This window comes from Bombus bifarius, unplaced genomic scaffold (assembly GCF_011952205.1).
Source record: "Bombus bifarius isolate JDL3187 unplaced genomic scaffold, Bbif_JDL3187 scf7180000008008, whole genome shotgun sequence".
Taxonomy (NCBI): Eukaryota; Metazoa; Arthropoda; class Insecta; order Hymenoptera; family Apidae; genus Bombus; species Bombus bifarius.
The window spans coordinates 429,486-455,230 of NW_022884386.1; the positions used below are offsets into that span (position 1 = coordinate 429,486).

The 25,745-nt window shown below is 38.3% G+C and overlaps 1 protein-coding gene across 2 annotated transcripts in view; it reads right to left on the minus strand.

Annotated features, from left to right (window-relative positions):
* The window catches only part of LOC117206746 (ubiquitin-conjugating enzyme E2 H), a 47,300-nt gene that overhangs the window by 17,455 nt on the left and 4,100 nt on the right, over positions 1-25,745 (minus strand). For both annotated transcript variants that reach the window (XR_004487433.1, XM_033446342.1), the window contains exon 2: positions 18,676-18,752. Coding sequence is in view for 1 of the 2 variants with exons in the window: in XM_033446342.1 (XP_033302233.1) it covers positions 18,676-18,752 (77 nt within the window). In the remaining variant the exon portion in view is untranslated. The remainder of the gene's footprint in view (positions 1-18,675; positions 18,753-25,745) is intronic.

The following is a 25,745-nucleotide window of genomic DNA, read 5'->3' on the forward strand; positions in this document are numbered from 1 at the left end:
GAACCTTCGATACAATTTATAATAATTTCCAATCCATTTTTTTGTACATAAATAAATCCTCTGTTACATCGACAATCACGATTCTATTAACTCGATTTTGTGAATATACATATAGATTATATTTTCAATGCTGTTGAATTTTCATCCCTTTCTGTCGTATACAAATTAATCGTCTGTTATTTCGAATTCTACAAACAATACTATAAATCAATGCAGACAATATCACAAACCAAATTGACGCTAATGATTCTATCGTTGCTGCGACCACTTTAAAATAAACCTATACAAGAGAAAATATTATAAACCGAATTTCCAATGCAGTTGGATTTCCAACACGTCGTTTAAATGCCAAAATTAATCGTTCGTCGCTTCCTTTGATTCCATAAGGAAATCGAAGCAACGCACAGTGCGGCATACAGTGGACAAAAATCGAAATAATCATCGTTCCATCTTAATCTTGTTACTCGATGATATCATCAGTCTATAAATAACGTAAATGTAAACAATAATTACCACAAAAATTTAATTTGTCCAATTTAAAAAATTCTTTCCTTCCTCGAAGATCTATTTGAGAAAGAAACGGTCCAAGCCATCCTGTAATTTTGATTATTCTACTCCAAGTAGGTTTTGCATTACATTGTCATATCATTTTCTTCCTACAAACTGTTACACCGAATTTTCTTCATTTTTTTAGCGAAATCCATTCGTAATCTCGACTTGGTCGAAGAGTGGATTTCTGGCCACGCTTATAATCCAAGAAAAATGTTTTAAGCTACGCAAAAGTTCTGTTCTTTGGTCTGTTTTGAACGTCAGCACAATATTGGACGGAACGGAAGGGAAGATAAATAATTTTCGCATGGCGCTTACGAAAAAATGGAAAGATTGTTTCCGGCATCGGCGCTATTTACTTAAACGTCACCGCGTGTATGATAGTTAGACAAAGAAATAAGCGTTCACGATACTTCAAGTGAACCAGACAGTAAGGAAAATACAAAGATTCGATCTCCTGTTATCAGGTTTCAGGAAAGCTGCACATTAAATGCATTTTTTTACCTTTGTTCCGAATTCTCATTCAAATGTCGTACCGTGGAACGTGACAATGTGGACAAATTGTCCAGACAATGTGAACGTGGCAAACGTCGCCTGCAAACGTACAAATGTAGCCTACACCTGATCCGCGAACGTGAACGACGAATGTGAACTACGAACGTGAACTACGAACGTAAACTACGAACGTAAACTACGAACGTGAGCTACGAACATGCGGGCCTGCGAACGTAGCCAGTGAATTTTGATTTTTGTGCCGAACCCTCGTTCAAATGCCGCATTGTGCAACGTGACAATTAACTAACAGTTGAAGTGGATTAAAAAAAGAAAAAAAGAGTCTCTGTACCATATGAAAGAGCTCGTTCTTGCACGTACACACACGTCATACAGCACGATCGATCCCTGTGCTCGTTCTTGTGCAGATGCAAAGTGTCGTGAAAGCGCGTTTCGAGAAAAGGTAAAATGCAATTACCCCAGGCCACGATATCTCACTGGCGGCTCTCCGCGAGGCAATATCTCGATAAAGCCTCGAAAGCAATTGCTAGTGTTCTTGCCGCGGCCTGGGAAAAGAATCGAAAGCTCGGATCGTGGAAACATCGCTGAACAGAATGGCTTGCGCGGGATAGAAACGAAAAACAACAGGCGGAGAAGGTGGAAAACGTTTCCCGGGGCACGCAATCTGCAATTTCTCATTAATATCAATCACGTCAAATCTAGAATTAATGCGATTTCGATCGTTCGCTATTAATTTTGATTTTTAAATAATTTCCCTCTCACTTTATTTTCGTCGGTTCAATATCGTTTTCGTCGGTTTTCTATGCTTATCTCTTCGCTATTTTGCACTTGTTGGTAATCTTAATTATTTGATGTTGTAAATATACATGTAATTAATTACTTGATCAACGCTATTGTTCGATCGTTTGCTCCTTTTTTCTCCTGTTTATCTTTCTCTCATTTCCGAAGGATTTATCGACGGTTCTAGAGACTTGTTTTATTAAATTAATCATCTTTTAATCGTTCTCTGAATCGTTTTCGATCGAATCATATTTTTCTAACGTTCGAAAAATTTCTTAAATTTGAGGAACATGTAACAGAATCATTACCGCGTGATCTGCACGATTTCTTGTCTCAATTATATATATCGATGATTTCCCCAAAACATTAAACTTCTTTTCTCCGGTGAAATTAAGATGAGATTGAAACGTAAAAAGTTTGAGGAACGCAGACGAGTTAAGATTAGGATTAATAGCTCGATTTCCATCGACATTTTTTCTTATCTCTTTGCTTTTCTTCTTCTCTCGACTGTTTCACTTTTGTTTTTTTAGGGGATTGTCGGTAATTTGAAACATCCGAGTTTGATGATTATCCGAGGGTGGCAGAACACGTTTGCTCCGAGATGCCGTTAAGGTTTTAGCGTACAATTTCGTGCATTTTAATGAGCAATAAAGTTTCCTGGTTAAAAAGAGCTCCATAAATTTGATTTCTAGCTTCAACAATTTTACCCATCGTTGAACGCGATCCTTCGTTCCCAGTTTGAGTTTGCAAGTTCGAATTGCTAATTAAAAGGTGTATCGCGAAGTTTATGGCTTAACTATGGGTCAATCAACTAGTTTTCTTCGTGAAGTTACCTTCGAGAAACAACGCAGATTCTCGCCATTCGTTTATCCACAAACAATATAATTCGACATCTGTCTTCCGTATATACAACAAGAATTTTGTTCGCTTATGAGAAGAGAAATTAGAATGAATTGCAGCTTTTTATTTTAACATGTTATTTAAACGTTTTGAATTTATTTTGATACTTTCATTTTATCGCTAGCATAATTTGAGTGCATGTTTTAATTGCTGTAAACTAGTTTTCAAAAAGTGTTCACCCGTTTCAAAGCTTATTGGGTAACGTTGCAAAAGTAGCAGAATATAATAAACAGACGGTGGATTATTATGTTTTTGCAAGGAAATGTACGAGACTGTGCGGAGTAAACATGATATTTAAAAAGGTATAAAATTTCTAACGTAAAGTTCTCGTTATAACATCTAAAGTGAAACAAACCCTTACTCGGGTTTCGCTTCTTCGGTATTCATGCAAATATAAATTTGCATAACAATCCACCGTCTAACAATGCAATTACTTTCTCAATAATAAAATTAGCAACTAACGATTATTATAAATAAATCGTTTCATAAATGAATCAATGGCACGTATATCGATGAAACGCGATAGTAAAGTAATAAATAGAAATCAAATTTTCAAAATCTGGGAATACTTTCTATGTAACTTTCAAACAGCACCACGTTAAAGAGAGTGAAAAGATCTATAAAAATATTACGCTCGATTATGTATGCACACGATTTCCCATCGATTCTCGCGAGTTTAACGCGAAACCTTCCTAAATACGACCGTACCACGAATAATATGTAAAATCCTCATCAAATCCACGGTATGCTATTGCGAGACTTGTCTACACGATATAAACCTCTGGTAAATCGAGTGACACGCACATGAGCACAATGTATAATAACATGTATAATCACGATATTCCTCGGCCACTGTGATAACATTACGGCGGTTACGTTATATCTCTACGTTCCTACGTTTCGATGTGAATAATAACACTTCGAGAACTAGCGAAAAGAAATTTCATCGGTCACGAGAATTAGCTAAGAAAAATATATGTTTAAAACACAACTGCCATCACGTTGATCGATCAGAAAGAGCGACAAAGTGTAATAACTTTGATCATATTGATAGCACGTACTTTAATCAAGATTGTCAATATCAATGAAGAAGTAAATATAAAGATAAGAAACGATATTTCTATTTTTGTTTGACTTTCATTTTTGAAAGAAAAACATAACTAAATATATTGCAATTGTAAGGAGACAGTTCGAGTTTCCAGCAATTCGAATAGAAAACTATGTTTTCTTCCAAACGTACTACAAATTTGTAGTTACGTATATCGGTAGTAAACGCATCCGTTGAATTTAGAACGTACGCCGCTTTTTCGTTTCCGATAAATACAGTTTCAGTGTGTTCATTTAAATTCGAGTTTGAGTTTGAGCATCAAAATTGGATGCAACGATGGAAGACACTTTTTTCATTTTCCAAGAAACTTTCCTAACGATATCATGCACGTTGTTTTAATCGAACCGTATGTATATCCTTCCCTGCGTTCTCATAAAACAAAAAATTATATAAAGTCAACAAACGTAATAATCATCAACGTCAATGTGTACAAAATGTAGCTGCTTGCTTGCTGTTGCAACTTCTTCAGTCGTTAAGTAAAAAAAAAAAAAAAAAAAAAAATAGAAAATCATAGCCAGTAAGTGTCTTTCGCAACAAAAGCTAATAAAATCGTAACAGCTTGATGAAAAGCTCCATTGCGTCCTAAGAAAACATTTACGACCGTGATTCCCGCGTACGAATTTTACGATTGTTTCTCATGCGTCCATTTTGCGAATATTCGTCGCAAATCGCGAGTCGTACGTCCGTGGGCTGCTTTGAGGAAAAGCAGCATAAATTTTCTAGCTTTCGACGGGGCAACTCGAGCAGACGATAAATAGACTGCTCAATTCTTATTCATAGAAGATGTTAAAGTCTTGTTTCGTACAAAACACTCTTAATATCCGTCATTCCGGAAGTAGATGCTCGGTTCTACGCTATCCTTTTAATTTTAGTCTTTAAATTATACGTTTAAGCGAGAGATGCATGAAAAGTGAACGCTGCAGCTGTACATTTTCCACGTGAAAACCGAAGGTAATTGCGATTCATTGTTGCTATCTAATCGAATATCTTACCTGCAATTGAAGCCATATTTCGATTAATTTTATTAGGTTACTTTACAAGTAACGCGATTTTTCTGATCACTGCAGGTCGATGAAACTCGTCACGATAAAAGTTTCACAGCGAAATAGACGTTATAGTCATATAGTTCCACGTAATACATGTATATTATGTATGTACATGTAAATTCTTGATTATTTCGACCCAGAAAATATTCAAATAAAGCAAGCGTAAATTTTATTCTTTATTCTTTACTCATTTTACAGCGTTTCTCGTAATCCTGCTACGGCTCTTGAACTTCTATATTCCAATTTTGCTCTCGTTTAATCAAGAATACTTTTAATCCCTTAAGGTAAAATTCAATATAAGACTAAATTGAGCATGAAACGACGCAGAGCAGAAAATAACACAAATATCAATGCTATATTAATCAACTAATCTAAACTCTGTCTGTAACGCTAGTTAGAAATAAATTACCATCCTCCTATCGGTAATTAAACTTTTATCCGATAGCCGTCTGTTACATAATGAGCTCGTGCTATCGTTAATGATCTCGAACGACGTATCAGCCAACGATAATAGAACTAACAGCCGACCAACGACTACGAACGAATTCCACCTTGCCCGATACCTTTCGTTCTTTGTAATAATAAGAAGAAGCATACACATGCTTCTGACAAAATTGATATTCGGACGAAAAAATGATTACGTGTATATACCTATATCTATTTTCAGTATATCGTTCGAATTTCTACAATTTGTATCTGTTAAAATCTTTAAGTGTACGTTAGAAAGCGACAGGTGTAATCCTAATTAATAAGATTAATTACTAAGAAATTGAACGCAATTCGAAAGCAGGAGTCGTTAGGAAAGCCAACAAAGAAAGGAAGTGGCGAAGAAACGCGAGCCGAAGAAACGTGAAACGTAAAGTGAGCCATCGAGAACACGGCAAAAGATCGAAAATAACGTGATTATAACGCAATAGCAACGGAAATTAAAAGCTACGTCACGAGAGAATAAGAACATCAAGAATAACGAAATAACAGGCGAAAGAAAGAATTTCGCGGTCGTTGTACTTACGAGATAGAGGAAGCCCCATTGATTTTAATAGCTCGAACGTTTCGCAAGAACGTTTTCCCTAGGGTACACCAACGAGAGACGATCATTCCGACTGGTCGATCAATTAATATTCGTGCAACGACGCCGATAAGGAGAGGTGACCGACCTTTTATATTTACGACAGATGCGCAACGCATCGGAAAACACGCATTATGCGTGTTTCGTTGGATGATGACCGATTAAAATCGTACGCGAGACCTTGATCGTGAATTTCGTCGATTAACTTACGAAGAGTCGACGTTATATTTGCAATTTCTCCTCGTTAATTTACGTTACCAAGTTCTGCTTTTTTCGACGTTGTAATTGGAAAAAGATGTTCGATGACGACTGGATTGATATATTTTTTGTCATTATTTCGTCTATCGATTAGATTCTACGCTTTTACGAAGTTTGGAAAAATTGAAACATTCGTAGCAACGATCAAACAGCCAAAAAATTCTACCAAATGTCCAAATCGGACAAATTGTGAATGTAAACAACTAAATAAAAAAAAAAATTTGTAGCAGCGCGATAAAACGCGCTACATTTTTTTTTTACAGGCATAGACATTTTTCTTTCTGTATATTTTATGTCTATTGTTAATAAATCTGTGTTTATGATTCTAGAAAATTGTCAACGCTTCGATAAAACAATATAAGGCAAGATAAACTGTCTGGATAATTTTGCGTTTCCGCGTTGTTTCATTGGTTCGTGTTTATTAGATTAAAATGTAATAAAATAATAACCTTAGGTGAAGTATTGTTGTTACGTAACTGGCTTAATTCCGATGAATCGACAGATTAATTGTAAATTCGAACAAATAGAAGAACGATTTGTATCTGACAGCAAATAAATTAGTTTCGAATTTGACGAATCGAAAAGCAGTAAACGTTCAACTTATTTTCTCGCATCTCATTCGAAGTTCAGCCAAATCGAAGATGTAGTTTCGCAAGTTCGAGATAAATATTGATTTTATCTCAAAAGTTTAAGGGAGCGAGCTGCCTTCCTTTTCTTTTTCAAATAAAAAGAATATTGGCTTTTTCGCTGATAAATGTGTACACGTCATTCCAACTACGAAATCCGTGACCACATTTGTTTTGCGTCGATTGCCAAGAAGAGAAAACCTGTCCCGACCGAGAACCTACAGCGAACTCCATTTTAGAATTTATGGAGTCGAATTGTAAGACTGCAGAATTCTGTTCGAGCGAAATCCAAACCCTTGTATCGTAAGTAGCAGGTCACTGGCAAAAATACATCGACTCAGTCTTATAAATCTCGATTAATAAATTTGTTTTGCCAAGAAGACAGAATGCTTTCATCGCGATCTAGCAAAAATGGAAACAACCGGACGACGCTCTTCGAAAGAACTTGATCGATAGAATTATTTTACTTCTATAACCGGAAAGTTAAAAAGCTTCGATCTTCGTATTTGTGTTTCATCCTAAATCGAGTAAAATATACAAACGTATATTATCAAAATTACGGAAAGATGTTTCTCAACAACTAGTCCGTTAAAAACGATCTGCGAACGAGAATAATTTCAATTTCGTGTTATAATTCTGTTTTAATTCAAACTTAAGAAACTTAAATTAAAACCGATGAAACCTGAATCTTCGTAAGGTTACTTCGTTAGATTAAATAAAAGATGGAAATTATTCAAGATATTGCCAGCACGATCAAATCATTCGAAAGAGATTGCGAATTTATATGAAACAGATTTCAATTATAATCTCATTTTACCTGGAAAATTAAGAGATTTAATTCGGTACAATTGTACTCATAAGCTAAATTTGTCGTATTCCTACCTCGTTCAAACGTAAGCGCGTCATCGAAAATAAGACGTAAAAGAGTATTTTATCAAAATTACTCAAAGATACTTTCAACGTAACCAATCTGTTGAAAACAGATTGCAAAAGGGGGAACAATTTCGATTTCGATTTCGATGTAAACGAACGTGACGACCGTATTTACATATAAATTATGTCGGCAGTTTCTTGGCTGGGAGAACCTCGTCGACTTTTCTTTTTATGAATGTACTTTTGGCGTCAAGCAGTCGAGTCTGGTATTCCACAGGCGGAAACAACGTCAAACGACACTGTCGAGCTTCGAGTCGTTCAAACTATTGGCATCGTAATTTACAACTTCGAATTCCCAATCGTTGGTAGAAAAATAGTCGAACAAAATTGGTCGACGCAGTTCTCCTGGCTGAGAAATGGCAAGCAATTAAAATGCAATTACGGTACATTTGGCAACGGACAACGTCAAGAATCTGTCCGTCGATCGAGCTCGAGAACGCGTGCAACAACGCGGCTGTGAACTATTAATGGAAACGGAAAGACAAGCGAAGAACGCTTGTCCCTCTCTGGCAAGCAACGAGTGGGGCGATGTAATTTCAGGGTCTGCGTCAAAATTAATCTTGCGATTGAATGGAACCGATACCGCGTTGTTCGAGAAAAAGCTTACTTTCCATTGCTATTACTTGAAATAATAGACGAAGAACAGAGAAACAATGACAGATAAGAAGCGAATTTGTGATTTGTCAATCGAATTGTTTCGTATCGAAGTTCTTTTCGTAATAGAAATATAGATAGTATAGAAAAATGATTCTAAACATAGGAACGTTGAATTTCTCGAATAGAAAATCATAGAAGATACACTCAAGGGAAAAGGAGATACGTAAACAGTGTTGTTACTGCCCCATCTATTTTCGTACACTCCATTAGACAAGTTGTTTGTTCCTCTTGGCCCTCTAACTATGAATTATACGGGTATTTGACGAACCACGGGGCAAGTAGACAAACCAAGACCTGGTTATCAGAAACAATGACGTAACAGTGATGTCTTCGCTATAACTTTGAACCTTCTTACCACAATGAAATTGTTCTTCCTAATAATATCGTAGGCAGAACGGAAAAGTGAAAAGCATTGAAAATTTCTCTTCAAAGTCGGATATCACCACGGTGGCAGCATTAAGAAATTTGTCTTCTATCGACTTCTCTATGACGATGGTAAATATATCGCTTCGATTATGCGGTAGTGCCATCAGAAAAATATACCGACCGCGAAGAGTTAATATTTCAAGGTGGGACATGAAACATTCCACTGTGCATACGCAAGGTGTCTCGGCTGAAGTTACCTTGATCTTCTTTTTTTATTATTATTATTTTTACCTTTCATTATTATTATTCGCAGCGAGAAATGTCCGAATGAAAGCGAATGGTTTCGAGGGATGCATATTCCGATGCCATTAGCTTCTTTCTGGATGTACGGGTCAAGGACTTACGAAGATCAACTTTGATCTTTTCGTTATTTGTAATTATTAATTTATTAAATCGTATATCTTTTAATGCACTGATCGACACAACTGGTCGAGATGTTTAGGAGATGATTTAAATTCAATTTGTCAAATTGAATGTACAGTAGCGTGAAAAAGCTTCCGGAAGCTCTTTCGGTGTTACGATAGATAAAGAAATACGCATTGTATGTACATGATAGATCGTAGACTTCTCCAACGATAACATATCTGCGATAGATTGTAACGTTTCGCCTTTTTTTTCGACGAAAAATGATTAAAGAACAAATATTGATATTCGTATTTTCTACGCCTTTCGTCGTGTTGAGTATACTTTGTATTTTCACAACGACAACCATATTCGCTTTATAATTCCGCTGTATAGCGAAGAATGAGCCTGCATCAAAAGTCAAATAGAACCAATATCAAGTCATTTCCGGAAACTTTTCCACGTAGTTGGCAAAGAATTATTTGGGCTCTATTTGATATTTTTCTTGAAAACTCTTGATGAATACGATAACTTTTATGACGAGATATATTTAATACTCGATAATTAACAGAATCGTACATGAAAACACCCTCTACATATCTACATGCTTTTTATTTCTTTATTTCTCGTAACTTAAAAATAGCACAAAAAGAAGCTTCGGAAACTTTTCCATACCACTGTATGAAAGACAAGGAAAAACGCGAAGCGATATTCTCAGTCATAGACCAAATTTAGCAAATTCGACTTAATCTTCTAATCTCCTGATGGCTTTTCGTTGTAAAAATGTTACTGCGTAGGAGATGGACATCTACATCGATTAGTTCATTACAGAATATACGATTTCGTTTAAAACATCAAAGTCGACCCTCATACTTGCTTAACGCGTTCACCCACGAAAAAGCTAATAACATTAAAAGTATGCAGCCCGCTGAACCATACGACTTTCGTTCGAACATTTCTCACTGCAAATAATAATAATGAGAAAAATCAATCTCCTAATGGTTTTCGTTGTAAAAATGTTACTATGTAGGAGATGGATACCTACATCCATTAGTTCATTACAGAATATACGATTTCGTTTAAAACATCAAAGTCGACCCTCATACTTGCTTAACGCGTTCACCCACGAAAAAGCCAATAACATTAAAAGTATGCAGCCCGCTGAACCATACGACTTTCGTTCGAACATTTCTCGCTGCAAATAATAATAATGAGAAAAATCAAGGTGATAATTTCAGCCGAGACATCCTGTAGAAGTAGATAAGAACAAGGCGGAACACTTTCTGCTCCGCTATGCACCAAAGAATTAAACAAAATTAAACAGCTGGACTTAGAAGTGTCGAGAGTCGTTAACGTCCACTGAATCCATTTCCTGAATGTACATTCCTGCAGTATCCGGTAGTACGGTCACGTATAGGAGGCATAAAGCTGCGTGGTTTTTAGCATCAGTGTCGAACAGAATCTTGGGGCGTATTAGAGGGCTGTTAAAGTGGGTCACTGTGCGGAACACGGTATCTCCGATGTGTATCGTCGATCGCTCGTTTACAGGCATTTCCAAACGACTATGCTTTGTGCAGTAAAACGTAGATGGTGCGCACGCCCCGATCTATGTACGTACGTATACACGATGGAACGTGTCGGAGAAAAATGACCACAGGCTAGTGGAATGGGACCAAATTGATTTTATCAAAGGCCTGGCTGCGTCACTGGGGCGCGTTCTTTCGCGTTCTGCTTGGCCCGATGTTGTTGCGGTTACTGGTTTTATTTGCGAAGGACAGATCCTTCTGAGTAGCTCGTTACGTTGATGGAAATCGCGTGCGTGGTGCTGACGAAAGTGGCTCACGCTGAGACACAACGCCATACCGAGAAACGGTGAGACGAGACGCCATAGGAAATTTTGTTCTCTGTGGGATAGCTTGCAGGAGACTGTTCCTTGTAGCATACGACGTTATGAAAAATTCTGACTTTATCGCGACACGAAGATTATATTAGAAAAACACGATAAATACATTTTTCTTGGTTTTCTAACTTTTACGTTGCTCGGTTAAGGTAAGCATCTCGAGTCGATCTGTTGCCTTGTAGTTATAAATTGATCGATTAACTGGTTAAAAAAGAAACTTGATTAAGAAGAATACCTAAAAACGGTTAGAAGAGAATTCTTTGATATGACGTAGTTGAGAAGCAGGTCAGTCTGTTGAATCGGAAAATACGAAGCTTTTAAAAATAGGTAATGGATTCGTGAGGTTTTGCGAAGAGAAAAAAATCTGTGCGATTACGTAGTATTAGGACGATCGATATTTCCGAAATATTTGAGAGACTGACAAAAATATTTAACCTCAAAGTCGAATAAAAAGACAGTGTTCGTAACGTGATATTGACCGATCTCGTATATTGAATTTTAAGAATGGCACGCGTAACCTATCGTATTTCTTTGCCGCGACTTTCCTATAAATATTACTGAAAATTTCGCTCCTTGTAAAGTACGATGCTAGCGAAAACTTTGTTCTTTATAAAGAAAAGAATTCTTCGTAAAGCATATTGTTACTGAAAATCTTGTCCTAGCATCATCGAAAGTAACTTTTATGAGATACGACGCTATTAAAAATTCTACCTACTTCTGTAAAATATAGGACCATCGAAAATTACCTCCATGGGATACAACGCCGTGGAAAGTTGATCCTCTAAGGAACACAACACCACTGAGGGTCTCTCCCCTAGGACAGGAAATCGTGAAAAATTTAGTTTCTCGTAAAACACAGTGCCATCGAAAATCGAGCACACGCAGTGTCGTCTGAAAATGATACGAAGAACATACGGGGAAACGAAAGAAAACTTTCTATAATTATAGTGCTCGCGAACAGCCAACTAGATAGCCCACGTGTTGCACATGTAATGTAACGCTGTTAATCTTATCAGTCCTCCTACAACTACTTTTACGATCGTTTGTTTTCCAACAACTTCTAGTTGACGACCTAACACGACCGTGCAATTAGCGTGTAGATGAGGAGGAAAACACCAGATGCAGGCGCTTCGTCCAAGCAAGCCTCGAGGAAGTTGCAACGTTTTTCCTCCATCCAACGATACCGTTACCTTCTCTTGGCTAGATCCAACTCAATCGGTATACTCTTCCGAGGCGACGTGAAATGCTAATGTTCAGCCCGGCGAACAAGACGAAGAGGTTCAATTAATTCCAAAGCAAACAGCCGCGCCTCGTTATGATGCTCGCTTTTCAAGACGTTTCCACGACCAGAGGACAACCTCTTGCCAGAAATCTACAATCACTTTCCTAATTGCAGCTACATTAAGTATCCTATTACTCTCCAATTTTGTTATTAATACAAAATTAATGCCGAAGGTATCGAAAGCAGTTACCTGTATGTTTTAATGGAATTTTTACCAAAGACTTTACCAAATACTTTAAAGCGATTGAATTTTATCAGCAGAATATTTCAGGTATCGAGAGTTAACATTTCTTTTTTTTTCTGAGATGTTTGAGTTCAATGGAAGACTCAAATTTTTTTCAAATTGGTAACGTATGTACACGTTGTGGGCAAAATACGAGATTTAGCTCAACTGTGTAATCCCTTCAAGCGATATTTTTGAAACTTCAACGCAGTGAAATTTCAATCGTAGATATCTTGGAAAATATTGGATATCTAACTGTATAGCAGAATGTTTTCAGAAACGAAACGACGAAATCTTTAGCAATGTGCGATGTTTCAACTTGCTAATTAACTCTTGGAATATCCTTGACACGAAGATTTTGCGCTCTTGTTATTACAGCCGTTTTTTCCGAAGTATTCCGTGGCAGAAAACGAGGCATCGTCGTTTAACCCATGACAATAGCGAAAAAAAGAAGACCAGTGCAATAAGGACCGTCCGCGTACTCGTAACACGTGTTACGCAATTTTTGCTCATTGTCGGAATAGAAATAAAACTGCCAACGAGATACAGCTGAATCGAACCGGGTCTTATCATCGTTGCTATTTCCAGCTCTCTCTAGATTGCCATTTATTTCACAGAACGTTTACAAAACTACATCGATTTATGTGAAACGACGCGGAAACCAGCTTTATCACCTTGTATGCCTTTGTACGTTTTGAAATATCGCGAAAAGTTGCACAAACTATCGTGCACTCGTGCAGGACACACAGATAACCCGTTTCGAAGCAACATCGAAACACCACGGGGGACTTTCGATGGAAAACGTCGACGCGAATCTTCGAAAGTTGATAATGCTTCATCCGTGAAAGTGTAACCCCCCAACGATGGCGTAAACCTTTATGAAACTTGCGAAACAATGTGTATTAAGAAATCTCTAAGATTTACGATACTTCGGTTCCGAGGTAAATAGCGAAACTAATACCGAGAGAAGTTGTGATTTACTATTTTAAAGCTGAGTTATCAAGCTCGTTTAAACCCCGAATTTATAATCCACGGATCATTCCAGTGACTCATGAAAGGTTGGAAAGTCCCTTCTGATCCGATCGCTGCTATTGTTTTTAGTATTATTTATTTTCTAAGTAACAATTTCGTACGGCGGAGAAACGACTGGAGGTTTCTGGGTTCGGCAGAAAAGAAGTTAAAAGTTGGAATGACAAGGTTATAGATTAAATTATCGTGGAGAATACGTAAAACGGATTGTTTAGGGATTATCAATCGCAACGAATCGACTTCGAGAAAGTTAGAGGAGATACGCGCGACAAATCAATTTAAAACAATTCAGGGGAAAAAGGGAGCGTTTAAACAATCGGCGATCTGTTGTTCGCGGAGCGAAAGGAACAAATAATTAATCAGGTCGATTTCCGTGACGTTCCTAATTAAGGTTGTGCCTGTGATGGTTTCGAGCCGATTGGCGAGCTGGCTTATCGACGTCGTTCAAGTTTATCTGAGTGCAATAATTATCAACGAAGAATTATCTCCGTCAGCAATTAGCAACATTGTGTTGTGTTAAGCAAGCTCGTAGCCGCGAGTGTGGTCGCTGAAGTTTGTAAATAACTTCCGACGGCTTTGAATTCTTTCCGTGATCGCTCGATCCTCTGCAATCCACGTCACTTTAAAATTATACGCATATCTATACGTACGTAAATATTCTTCTATTATTCTATTAATGTACTTTTATATCGGTAAACATAAATTGTTCATGAGCTTGATCAAACATGATCTCTTGACCCGCATTACAAAGTGCAAAACAGTCGATGTGTTTTCGATGTCCGTTTGATTTTTCTATCCACTTTTTGTATCTGTATAGTTCTTTAACAGTCTATCTTAAAGTCAGTCTTCGATAATGTTCGTCGACATTAATTCTTCGAGGCTGTGAGACCTTGGGCTAATAGAACCATTCGCAGCAACGATCTTTTAATTGTTTTAAACAACGTATTTACAAGTGCAAAGCCGAAAATCCATCCTGAGCCGATAGCCGAGTATTACGTATAATAAATAGAAATGAATAATAAGAATGTATTTAGACGATAGTGAAATAATGATCGATACAAATTTTGCTTTCCTATTTTCAATTGCTATACATCCTACGACTGATAACCAAGCATATATGTACAGCGTGTACAGCCATTTATCTAGAAACGTGTAAATATCTTGAAAATTTTGCGAGATACGGAAAAATATCTGAAAGAAATTACGTACAATGTCAACAGAGACACGCCGTGACGATATGTATTTTATCTTGCAATGACCTTGGCAAGCCCTATAAAGATCACGTTTATATTTTCAAGTGGCAATTTATATATTTTTATTCCATGGTCCCGTAGCCGACAGCGAAACAGTTTTCAAAGTACTATTCGTATCATCCGCGCAAACTACTATACGGATATTAAATTTCAAATTTGATATGCCGCCGGCATTGGCGTTATCCAATGTACACCGCGGGGAGGTTGCTCGGTCGGACTTTGTACATCATGGTGACTCTAAAAAGAGCCGATTATTCATGTACGTGTGTTTATATTAAATACCATCTCTAAATACTACCTGTAAATACCGCCTCTAAAACAACCAGTCGTTTTTCCTTCTACGTTTTCGGTATTATAGTTTCAGCATTAAAAAGGCTACAACTATGCGGAAGACTACAACTTTCTGAAGAATTTATATCTCGATAGTTGTTTATGCGACAGATACAAGAAATAAATAAGCAATGTTTTGAAAATATTCCGATGTAAGCTACAAGAATACAAAATAAGAAAATATACTTTCCATTTGAAAGTATAAACATGACATTTATAAGGTTCGTTGCAAAATGAAATATACGTAGATACGACGTGTCCTCCTTGACATCGTACAACATTCGTTTCAAACAATTTTCCGTATCGCCCATAATTTCACAGACGTTTACACGTTCCCAGATAAATTGAACACACTGTATATAACAATTATTGGTAGAAATTAGACATATCCAGGTATACAGTTATTCGTTCAATTCAGTTATATACAGGGTGGTTGGTAACTGGTGGTACAAGCGGAAAGGGGGTGATCCTACGCGAAAAAAGAAGTCGAAAATATAGAATAAAAATTTTTTTTTAAGTTTTCCATCGAGACAACGATCTGCAGTGAGAGCCGTTATAACGAGACGCGATAAAGTGCACGGCTACCGAGCGAAAATTCAAAGTCGATTTTCTCGAAAACAGAGCCTCGAACGAAAAATTTTTATTCTACATTTTCGACTTCTTTTTTCGCGTAGAATCGCCCCCTTTCCGCTTGTACTCTGTATATAATACAGTTAAATATAATACAATTAAACATACAAATCGTAAATGAGAGCAATTCCTGTAACAAACAAACGATCAGAGTAAAAGCGAAATTTTCGACGAGCAATAAAATTAATTTTATAAACGTGGCTTTGTGACACGACATTCCTAGATACCATCGATGGATCGATCGACCCGGACACACCGATTCGTTAAGTAGCATGCACTGCTTGTACCTGTTTTTCTTGACCGGTGTTCGCATTGCGTAAGTAATTTATGAACCATCGAGAAAAGGAAAAACATACCGCGCTGGCCTTTCCAACGATGATAAACAACAACCTAAATCCGAAAACGTAACGATCGATAGAATGTTTTAGTGTGTTTGCACCGCGTAGGCCAATTATAACTCACGATAGTGAATATACACGGTATGGCTGAGAGTGAAGGATAGGCATAAATTAATCCAGACTATACCGAATCTCCTTTGACTCAATAATAGCAAATGAAAGCTAATAAGCAAAATAAGCTTCGTATAATACAAAGACTACGAGGGAAATATACGAAAATGCGTTTTATAGAAACTTTCAAATTCGATAACACCCTCAACTAATCCCATATCGCCTAAATTGCTTTTTTATTTGATTTAAGAATCACATGTACCTACTGATTCTCGATCTATTCTTCGACAGTTTAAAAATACCGATCGTTATAACGTTATTTTGCGACTCTTATACAAAACTTTTTGCATTTGCCAGCCATTTTTAAAACGTATTACATTTTCGTGTATATACATATATATATATTTACATTAAATTCTTTTCTCCACTAATGTAAGTCGTATTAAAATTCTGCCTTTCGATCGCCAAACATCTGATACAAACATCCGACGATTAGTAAACATAGCAACATTTCCAACGAATCTGACAACTAAAACGAACGTTTCTTATTATCGTGCGAACGAAGAAGCGATTCAAGGCCTGTATCTACCGTAAATTTCAGCCTCTGGCCTTTTAATCAAATCGGTCGCAACAAAACAGGCCACCTGAATGAAACTCGATTGCGAGCGGGTAATACGAGGAATCAGGGCTAGTGCTTGGATCGGCAAACCCGTCGAAAGCGATGTCAAGGAACTTTTGCCACTGGACGTCGGTCAATCGATAGTGCTTTTTGCATGCATGTCGACCAGCTGGCAGGCCGAGGAAAGCGTAAATGCACACACTGTTACATAAGTGTATCCGGTGTACGAAGAGCAGGCGACCTTGGAATATCAAATGCTGGAAACGTACAATGAACACGTAAACGCGACGGATTCGCGAGCCACGCTTCTCCTCGAGGATAAATTATTCGCCACAGCGCAAGGTTACCAGGAAACGACGGACGACGATAACGGTGCACGAAGGGAAATTAAGTAATTTATGTTCGACGCAATAACGATAAACGAACGCAACAACGTTCGACAACAGGTAGGATATATGTATATATGTTAAACGCACCTGCGTAATTAGCCAGGAGATTTGAAAATAATTAAATCATCGAAGAATTATAGTTCCAGAACTGAGAACACGGTTCCTGGCAGTGTGACGCTTTGAAACAGGACACTACTCGGTGAAGGAGCGTTACGAGTACGATATTTTTCGTCAACAACGAGATAAATGCCCAGACATCTGTATTTATCTAGGCGTTTGTTATGAATTTTCATTTAACGCGAAAAACGAACGAAATTGAATCAATTAGAAACGTTAATTAAATAAGTTAAAGATACACTATACTTTCCCTCCGAGTTTCTTAATTGTAATATATGTCGATTATAAAAGATTGATTGACTATTTGCAAATGATATTTAGGTATGAACGCGTCTCATTGAACGTTAATTGAACGACGTGATCGAAGGAAGTGTGCCGGTACTTTTTCATTTTTTTTCTTACGCTCAAAGTGTTATTCATTTAAAAAAAATCTCGTTTTATATGGTTACACCAAGGTCGATCTTTTCTAAAGATCAAAGGCTTCCTATTTTGGTATTAGAAACGTGTGAAAAAGAAAAATTCAGTCGTCAGTCTATTTTTACTGTAGGAAAATCTACTGCATTTCCTATTTCTTAATCTTTACCATCTCCTTCGTCATCGGTTAGAAGCTTGTACTACAGAGAAGAAAATGCGAGGTAATCTTTTCTACGTCAGTTTTCGGCCACGTTAGACAATAAAGATTAGACGAATAAGATACTGGTGTTATTTCAATCCTCGACTGTTACCGAAGAGTTATGGAGCGTATACCTCGGATGTAAAAACTGGCAATAATTTTCAATTACGTCGAGCATTGCGATTGTAACTTGTAAAAATTTATACATTTAATTCTCTGTTTTTCTTTAGAGAATTATCGTATTTCTATTTCACTTAAGAGTTGCGATTAAAGGTTGTAGTTAAGAGTTGAATATCAATATGCGATAATATATTCATACGTTGCCTGTCTTAACACTAAAACCATTAACCCTCTCGTTCTCGTGATAATCGTACGACCATATATTTAAGATTATAAATTAAAATATTACTTTCATCGCAAGCTAATCATAGAATTACAAATAAGTTTCACTCCATTTGCGAACAATCCTTGTACGTTTGTAGGTGTGAAAATATTCGTACGAGTCTGATATTTTTCATGTGAGAAAATTACAGAGAAATATCTGTAGCGAATTAAACAACCAGTTCGAGAACGAAAGGGTCGAAGCAACTTACATTCTAAGATAAAAATTATACGAAATTAATGGAGTACTTACTTCCCCGTGGTCCGTAGAATTTGACGGAAAATTCGTTTAATCCTCCTAATATCGTCACTTCGTGCTTACTTTCTATTCTGTAATTGGTCGATAGTTAAGGAAAATAAACGTGTAAGAAAATTTGTTCGCGGTGTTTCGGGATAATATCGGCGATGCAAAAGGCAATTTGTGGTCAACGGCCGTGCAAATAAAAAGCGAAAACATCGTCGAACAAAGATTTAAGCGTCGACGAGAAAACGGTGCAATGAACTGAGGGAAATCGATGTGGAAAGAAGTGCGAACGCAGAAGCGTGTCAGAAGTCCGGCGTAATGTTATCTTCGTGAATCGATGAAACGCACCGAAGCTCGCGTGACTACCGAGCAGAGTCGAGTTGATCGCAAATCGCAACGCTTCGCGTGCGTTCTTGACGCAACCGGGATTACAAATTTTCGAAAACAAACTAGCTGGACAATGTTGATTCAATTGGACTCATTGGTGCGGCATTAAACAAATTTTCTCGTCCGGAGAAAAACCATCGATGGTAATCTTCATTAAGATACACGATGCAAAGTGTCTCGCGCAACTCGGATAAGTTATAGGCTATACATGATTATAGATTTATAGTCGCCGATGGAAAAACATTGTAGCAAATTTTTTTTTTTATTTTTTTCACGCAGAATCACCTTCTATCCGGTTGTACTACGATCGTATACTACATCAAGCTACGTTAATCGATGTTACGTGTCTTTTAAAGATACATCTTGTCCCAGTTACGCGAGAGACGCGGTGTATATATTTTTAGCTAGTTATATCGAATATCGTTTTCTTGACTATAACGAATTTGAAGAAACGATCGTATCGTAATACCTTGTATTTGGAAAAGAGTGGATGGAAATAAGGTAAATTGCGGCAAATTGTTTCCACGAAAACACGTCGAGAGAACTCTGTTTTGACATTGCTATCGATATTGGTGTACTGAAAGAGATTTTTCACGATTTTCTCTCTTAAACGGCTTTAGAACTTTGAAACGAGAATAAAACGGTAAAAAAATCCCTTTGCCCATATTACTTCAAAGCCACGTTATTATTTCAAAGATCAAGCACGAAAATAGGAACAGCTTCTGTCGCGAAGAATACAGTTTGTAATACCTTACGTGGCTCGGGCTTTATGTACCGAACGGAACAGTTCCTTTCAAATCCGCATCCAATTTCAGGATGGAAAAGCGGTAAACGGTTGAAAAAGTCGACGGAAGAAAGGAAAACAAAAGTTTCCGCTCGCGTTTAATAATACACAACGAACGACGGTTGCTGAGCTTATCAAGCACGCGCCGTAGAATTTCAAGCTACATTTAATTTTAATCGACGACGTTTCATTTTTAATTCCTCTTATTTAGCTCGATACTCCAGGATGCTGGTGGCGTCGCGCCGCTTCAACGTCCGCCGCCGTTACCACCACGATTTTCGCATGAAATTAGTGCCGATCCGAGGCGATATAATTCGCGAGAATACAAACGACCGCGAAGGAATCGCAGCCGCGCATCGTTGAACGAGGTCAAAAACCGAGTTCGAAAACAAGCAATATAACCAGAACGAAGCCAGAAGAACGGAACTCTAACTGCCTGCCTTTGGAGAAAGTTCAGTGAACAATATTTCGCAAGGTACACGCGTTACGAGCGAACTGAAATAAGTGCATGAAAAGAAACCATTAAACGAAAGCACGATCTTCGTCCATATTAGAGGAATCGTAACGCCGAAGAAAAATAGATTTGAAATTAAAGCGTATAATCCGATGGACACGTTACTTTCGAATTTTAAATACAATCGTAGCTACAACGGTTAAGAAATAGCTGATGTGTTCGAAGAATGGCTATCGTAAAGCTCCATACACCTTCGTCGAACGCTTTTATCAATCGACGTCATTTAACACCGGCGTAGATCTACGAAGCAGCTCGATCGTTGAAAAGGAAAATCGAATTACGACCATGTAGTGCGTCGTGTTATTCAACATACGATGAACCACTTTCTTGTTTTGGCAAGTGTTTATACGCGAGCTGAGCGTTACACGGCTCTCACCTGAGGCTGTCTACGAGAGAATTGTATTACATAGAAGAACAGGTTACATCGAAGACCCGCGAGCATCCTCGATTCTGGTCAGTATCAGTGGATTTGTTTTCCGTTGCAATCGCGCAGGCTACGCGTAAACCAGAGATATACGGAGCTACGCATAAACCAGAGATATACGAGGCTACGCATAAACCGGAGATATACGACGTTACGCGCGGAACAAACGCACATGCCTCGGCCACGCAGTCAAATAGAAACGAAACTAACGGACGTTTCGCGCGTTCCGCGATACATGGTCAGCTGAAATAATTTTCTTGGCGTGGTAATTGCGAAAGCAATATCGGGTCGGCCAACGTATTACTCAGCCGGAAGTATCACGTTTTCTTGCGTCCTATGTACGTACGAGGAATTTCATTGTTGCGTGCTTTCACGAACGACTCGCGCAAGTTGGAAGAACGAACGATAAACATAGAAATTAACGCGAAATGCACTATCGCGGCGAAAAGAAGTTAATTCCATGTCCCGTGTAATAGTCCCAAACGATCGAACGGTGTTCCGCCGTGATATCAAAACGATCGATTCGATTAGTGGACCGATAAAGCCGAGCGAACGGTATTCGACAGGATCGATATTATCGACATAGTTGATTGTCCGTGAGAAGAAAAGTGCGTTTGAAAAGGAAACGAAGTCGTATCGTTAAGTAGATTCCACTTTAAATCGATCGAGTTAACTACCGTTCGATCGAACCAGAGATAATTGGTTACGCGATTAGAAGTGAAAATGTTAAGGTACTAGATAAAATGAAATATTAAAAACATACGTCTGAATAAAAAAAAAATGTCTGAATAATTATGACACTGTTTATAAACGATATATCGCTGCCAGGTATATCGATAATGGAACAACTCAAAAGCTTACGAATTTGTTTTGAACGAACAGAACGTCTACGTTACGTTTCTATGTTTCTTATGTAAAACGGTGTATTTATAATTCCATCAGTTTTGCGTCAGAGAGGGAAGATTATCACCTACTTATGCCGCTATTAGCCTGGCTCATATTCTCTTATTTTTGTGACGCTACAAACGCAGGGTTCTACCGTTTTCGCGAACAGTGACATATCTTGTCTCGTTATATCAGTCTTATAACGCCGTTAAAAATGACTCACGAAACTTCCCATGTAAATTTTAAAAAGCCTCCGCTATAAAATTTCCGCTTTTTAGTTGCGCCACTATCAGTGCCAGGTAGCGATACCAACTATAACGAAAGCTATTCGACCGTGGCACAGTTAAAATACGCGCGTACCCGTATCATTGTCGCGAAAACAAAGCCACGTATTAAAAATGTATTATTTTCGTCCTTGTTCGTCATTGTGGAATCGCGTTTTCCGATTGTATTAAAATTACTAAGACATCCTGCGTGTACGCATACAGACCATCGAATGTCATAATGGCCTCGATTTCATTGAGAGCCTTCGTGCATTTGACCCGCATAGTCAAGGTGTACGAGTAACATCAGAAAGGGGCGGAAACGATTACTCAATCTGCAAGACCGTTACGAACCATTTGCCTGTGTTGTGGCTGTTGTTGTTGCTGTTGTTTACAGTATCAGTTGAACCAGCGTTTCGCTAAGAACAGTCTGACAGTCTCTGTCGTTCCGCCTTTCATAGGCCATCTTTGTTTTCTCGATTCTCTTTCCCGCTCGATCGTCCGGCGTTCAGCGCCACTCCGCTCGATGGAGGAATCACTAAACTCTCTCGAAATACACGCGAAAACTACACGCGGCTGTGTATCGAAATAAACTGCACGTGCGAATCAACGGCCGATTTTACCGAGTCTGTCCGTGGCGAAGGCACAAACACACGTTCGTTTTAAAAGACTCGATACGCGATACGCCCTTGGCTGTATCTTATTTTTGGAAGACGCGTCTCTAGGTAGCTGCTTATCGTTCGATAAGTTCGCAACGAGATACGGTGACCGAGTCGAGTGTTCGTTTTGGTGGCGCGAGTGCGTTCCATCGCAAATATTCACGCGTAAAAACAGCGAACGCGGTTCGATGCACGTAATCTCGTATCGCTTCTCTTTCTTCCTTATTCTCTTCCTTATCCGATAGCCTCCGAACGTTGAATTTTTGCTTACCGATTTTCGACTTGTTCCAATCTGCTCGCTGTGTTTCTACCGCATAATAATTCTTGTTCCAAATAACTCGAATCTCATTTTCTATCTGTTTATGAACACAATGCGCAGATACGAGGTAAAAGAAGGAGGTACATATGCGCAGAATTTCTTCGTTTCTGCGTTGTTTATCCGATAGTCTTGTGGCGTATCTTTGAAAAAAGAAAAATTGCAAGTATGTATACAGTGAAGATACGACTCAGGTTAAACCGAATGAAACGGGCGTAAAACACATCAGACCATGAAAAGCGCGTTATGCGCGCGTAGATAATTATAGCGAGTTTTTTTAAAGAGATAACAGAAATTAATACGATAGGAACATCGGACGTTAAGCGACACCGATATTATTATGTACGTTATAATAACGAGATGATCTATATAATCGCGAGCGTAAACAAAGGCAGCCATTGGACACGAGATGAGCCCGTTGCACTTCGTTTTCCGCTTTTGTTCACCGTTTGGCAGTGCTCCGAAATTCGTGCTAAAGATCATGCTAAATTCACCTAGCGTAACAAACAGCCTAATCGAACTAACCGTGGAAATTTGCAAGTGCAAGTTGTTTAAATTTCAAAGAAGAGTACCCTCCACCTACGCGTTTACGATCCGATGTACTAGCTAACGTGCTTCGACATAAACGACCGTATCATCCCGGATTAAGAAAAGAAAACGAATGCATCGAAGAATTCCAGCTAACTCGAGTATTGGAAAATTTTCGAAAATCTTCCAACCACCGTATCGAAAGACCACGCTCTAGATCTTTTAAAGGAACCAATTTCCAGCGATATCGAGCCACCTGTATTTCAGGACACACTCTCCTACATGCGTTTTTAAATCAATTTTTTTGCTTTCTTTCGCCCCATACGGAATCGAATCGATCCTCGATGCAAATATCCCAGATATTGATTAACTCCAATCTCCGGTATTTAGAGAACGATAATTGAAGCTTTCAACGACGAATACGGAAAGGGAGCGAGAGCGCCCTACCACCCAACCAACCAACCCTTCTTTCCCCACCGCCGAGCCCTCCGAGGCTCGAGGACACGTACACACGCAATCTACGTGGAGCCATCGAAACGCACCGATACACGCGTGCCCAGGTAAAATTGCATCACGCAGATAGCAGCCCCGATGTACCTTCTCGCGTTTGCTCGCGTGCCTCTAAACCCATTACGGGTGAGCCATTAACCGTACATACCGAGGAGCTTGTTAATTACTAGTGTAATTGATCAGCTCAATTTCGGTGGACGTACAAGGAATCTTGCGAGAGGTCCATCGAATATCGTCGATCCATAATTGAATCACTTCCGGGACCGCATCTGCGTGTATCTCACCTGGCCACACCGTTAGAGAGCCGGACTAATGGAAATTATTGGCTGAATATATACAGTTTCCGTGAACGCAATTTACCGCAACTATATCGTTACCAGCGAAACGACATGACATCCGCAAACGAAATTTACTTTAATGAACTTTCATCCCCTTTCAGCGATACGATACCAACAGTTCCCGCCACAGTGTCCATCGGAGCATGTGAGCAACGCGAACCGTCCAACGCGTCCGATGCATCCATCGAATTCGAGATTCGTCGTGGAATGAGAAAAGTCGCGATAACGTTGCATCACGGTGACTGGTAGGTACGCATTTTTATGCAAATTCATATTTTTCAGGATATAATTAAAAGATGGAACCTGTGATTCGAATATTTTGTATATATATTTTATATATTCTCTTTATATTCTATTGCTCGCATTCTGTGCGATTTTGTACTTTCAAATTTCCTGCAAACGGACGAAAAGCCGCGGTCTACCGATTAAAATCGATTACACGATTGTGTTGAATTCTTCACATCGTTCGATTTGCCTGGGTGTCGTCTGTCGCAATGTACGTGTATGGAACGGCGGGAGACGAACGGTACTTTGTGAACGAAGCTTAATACTTGTCGCGTCGTAACGCGTAGAAACGCGGGAAAATTCAATATTTCGATGAAATTCGATGGAATAAAGTTATATATATACGAGGTGATTGGTAACTGGTGATACGAGCGGGAAGGGGGTGATTCTACGCGAAAAAAGAAGTCCAAAATATAGAATAAAAGTTTAAAAATTTAAAAACTTTAAAAATTAAAGAAATAACGTCAATCGAGACAACGATTTACAGTGAGATTCGTTATAACGTACCGCACGCGTACCGAGCGAAAATTCAAAGTCGATTTTCTCCAAAACAAAGCCTTGAACGAAAAATTTTTATTCTATATTTTCGACTTCTTTTTTCGCGTAGTATCACCCCCTGTTTCCGTTTCCGCTTGTACCACCCTGTATATATTTATACTATGTAAAAAGATTGATTTGGGAAATGATCAGAATATTTAGTTATTTAGAACGATTATACGAGGATATTTAATCTTAGAAAAATAACGATTGCATAATAGCTCTTTAAACGCTATGTTTTCATATATGTATTTTAGAAACGATATATGAAGCGTTGTTTGCCAAAATGGAAACCTTGTCTTTCGTATGAATATTTCCTACTAAATTGAAAGAAGAATAATAAAGATCGAAAATCGTCACTTATTTATTGATCCTCTTTTCCCATTCATCGAAAGACATTCGAATGAAAATGCATAGATCGAACGATAAATGTAACGTTAGATCAATCGAAATTGCATATAAATATGCAATTGCAATCGTAGAAGAAGAAGCAAACTTTGTCATTCGTGTCATGTAGGCGTTCAAGGTGAAACTTTGTGATCGTACGATGAATGTTCTAATACATCGTACGTTTTACAATACATTGAACAGCGTTTTTCAATGCGGCTGGATTTGTGTCAACAACGTTATACACCGCCTATTATAGGGA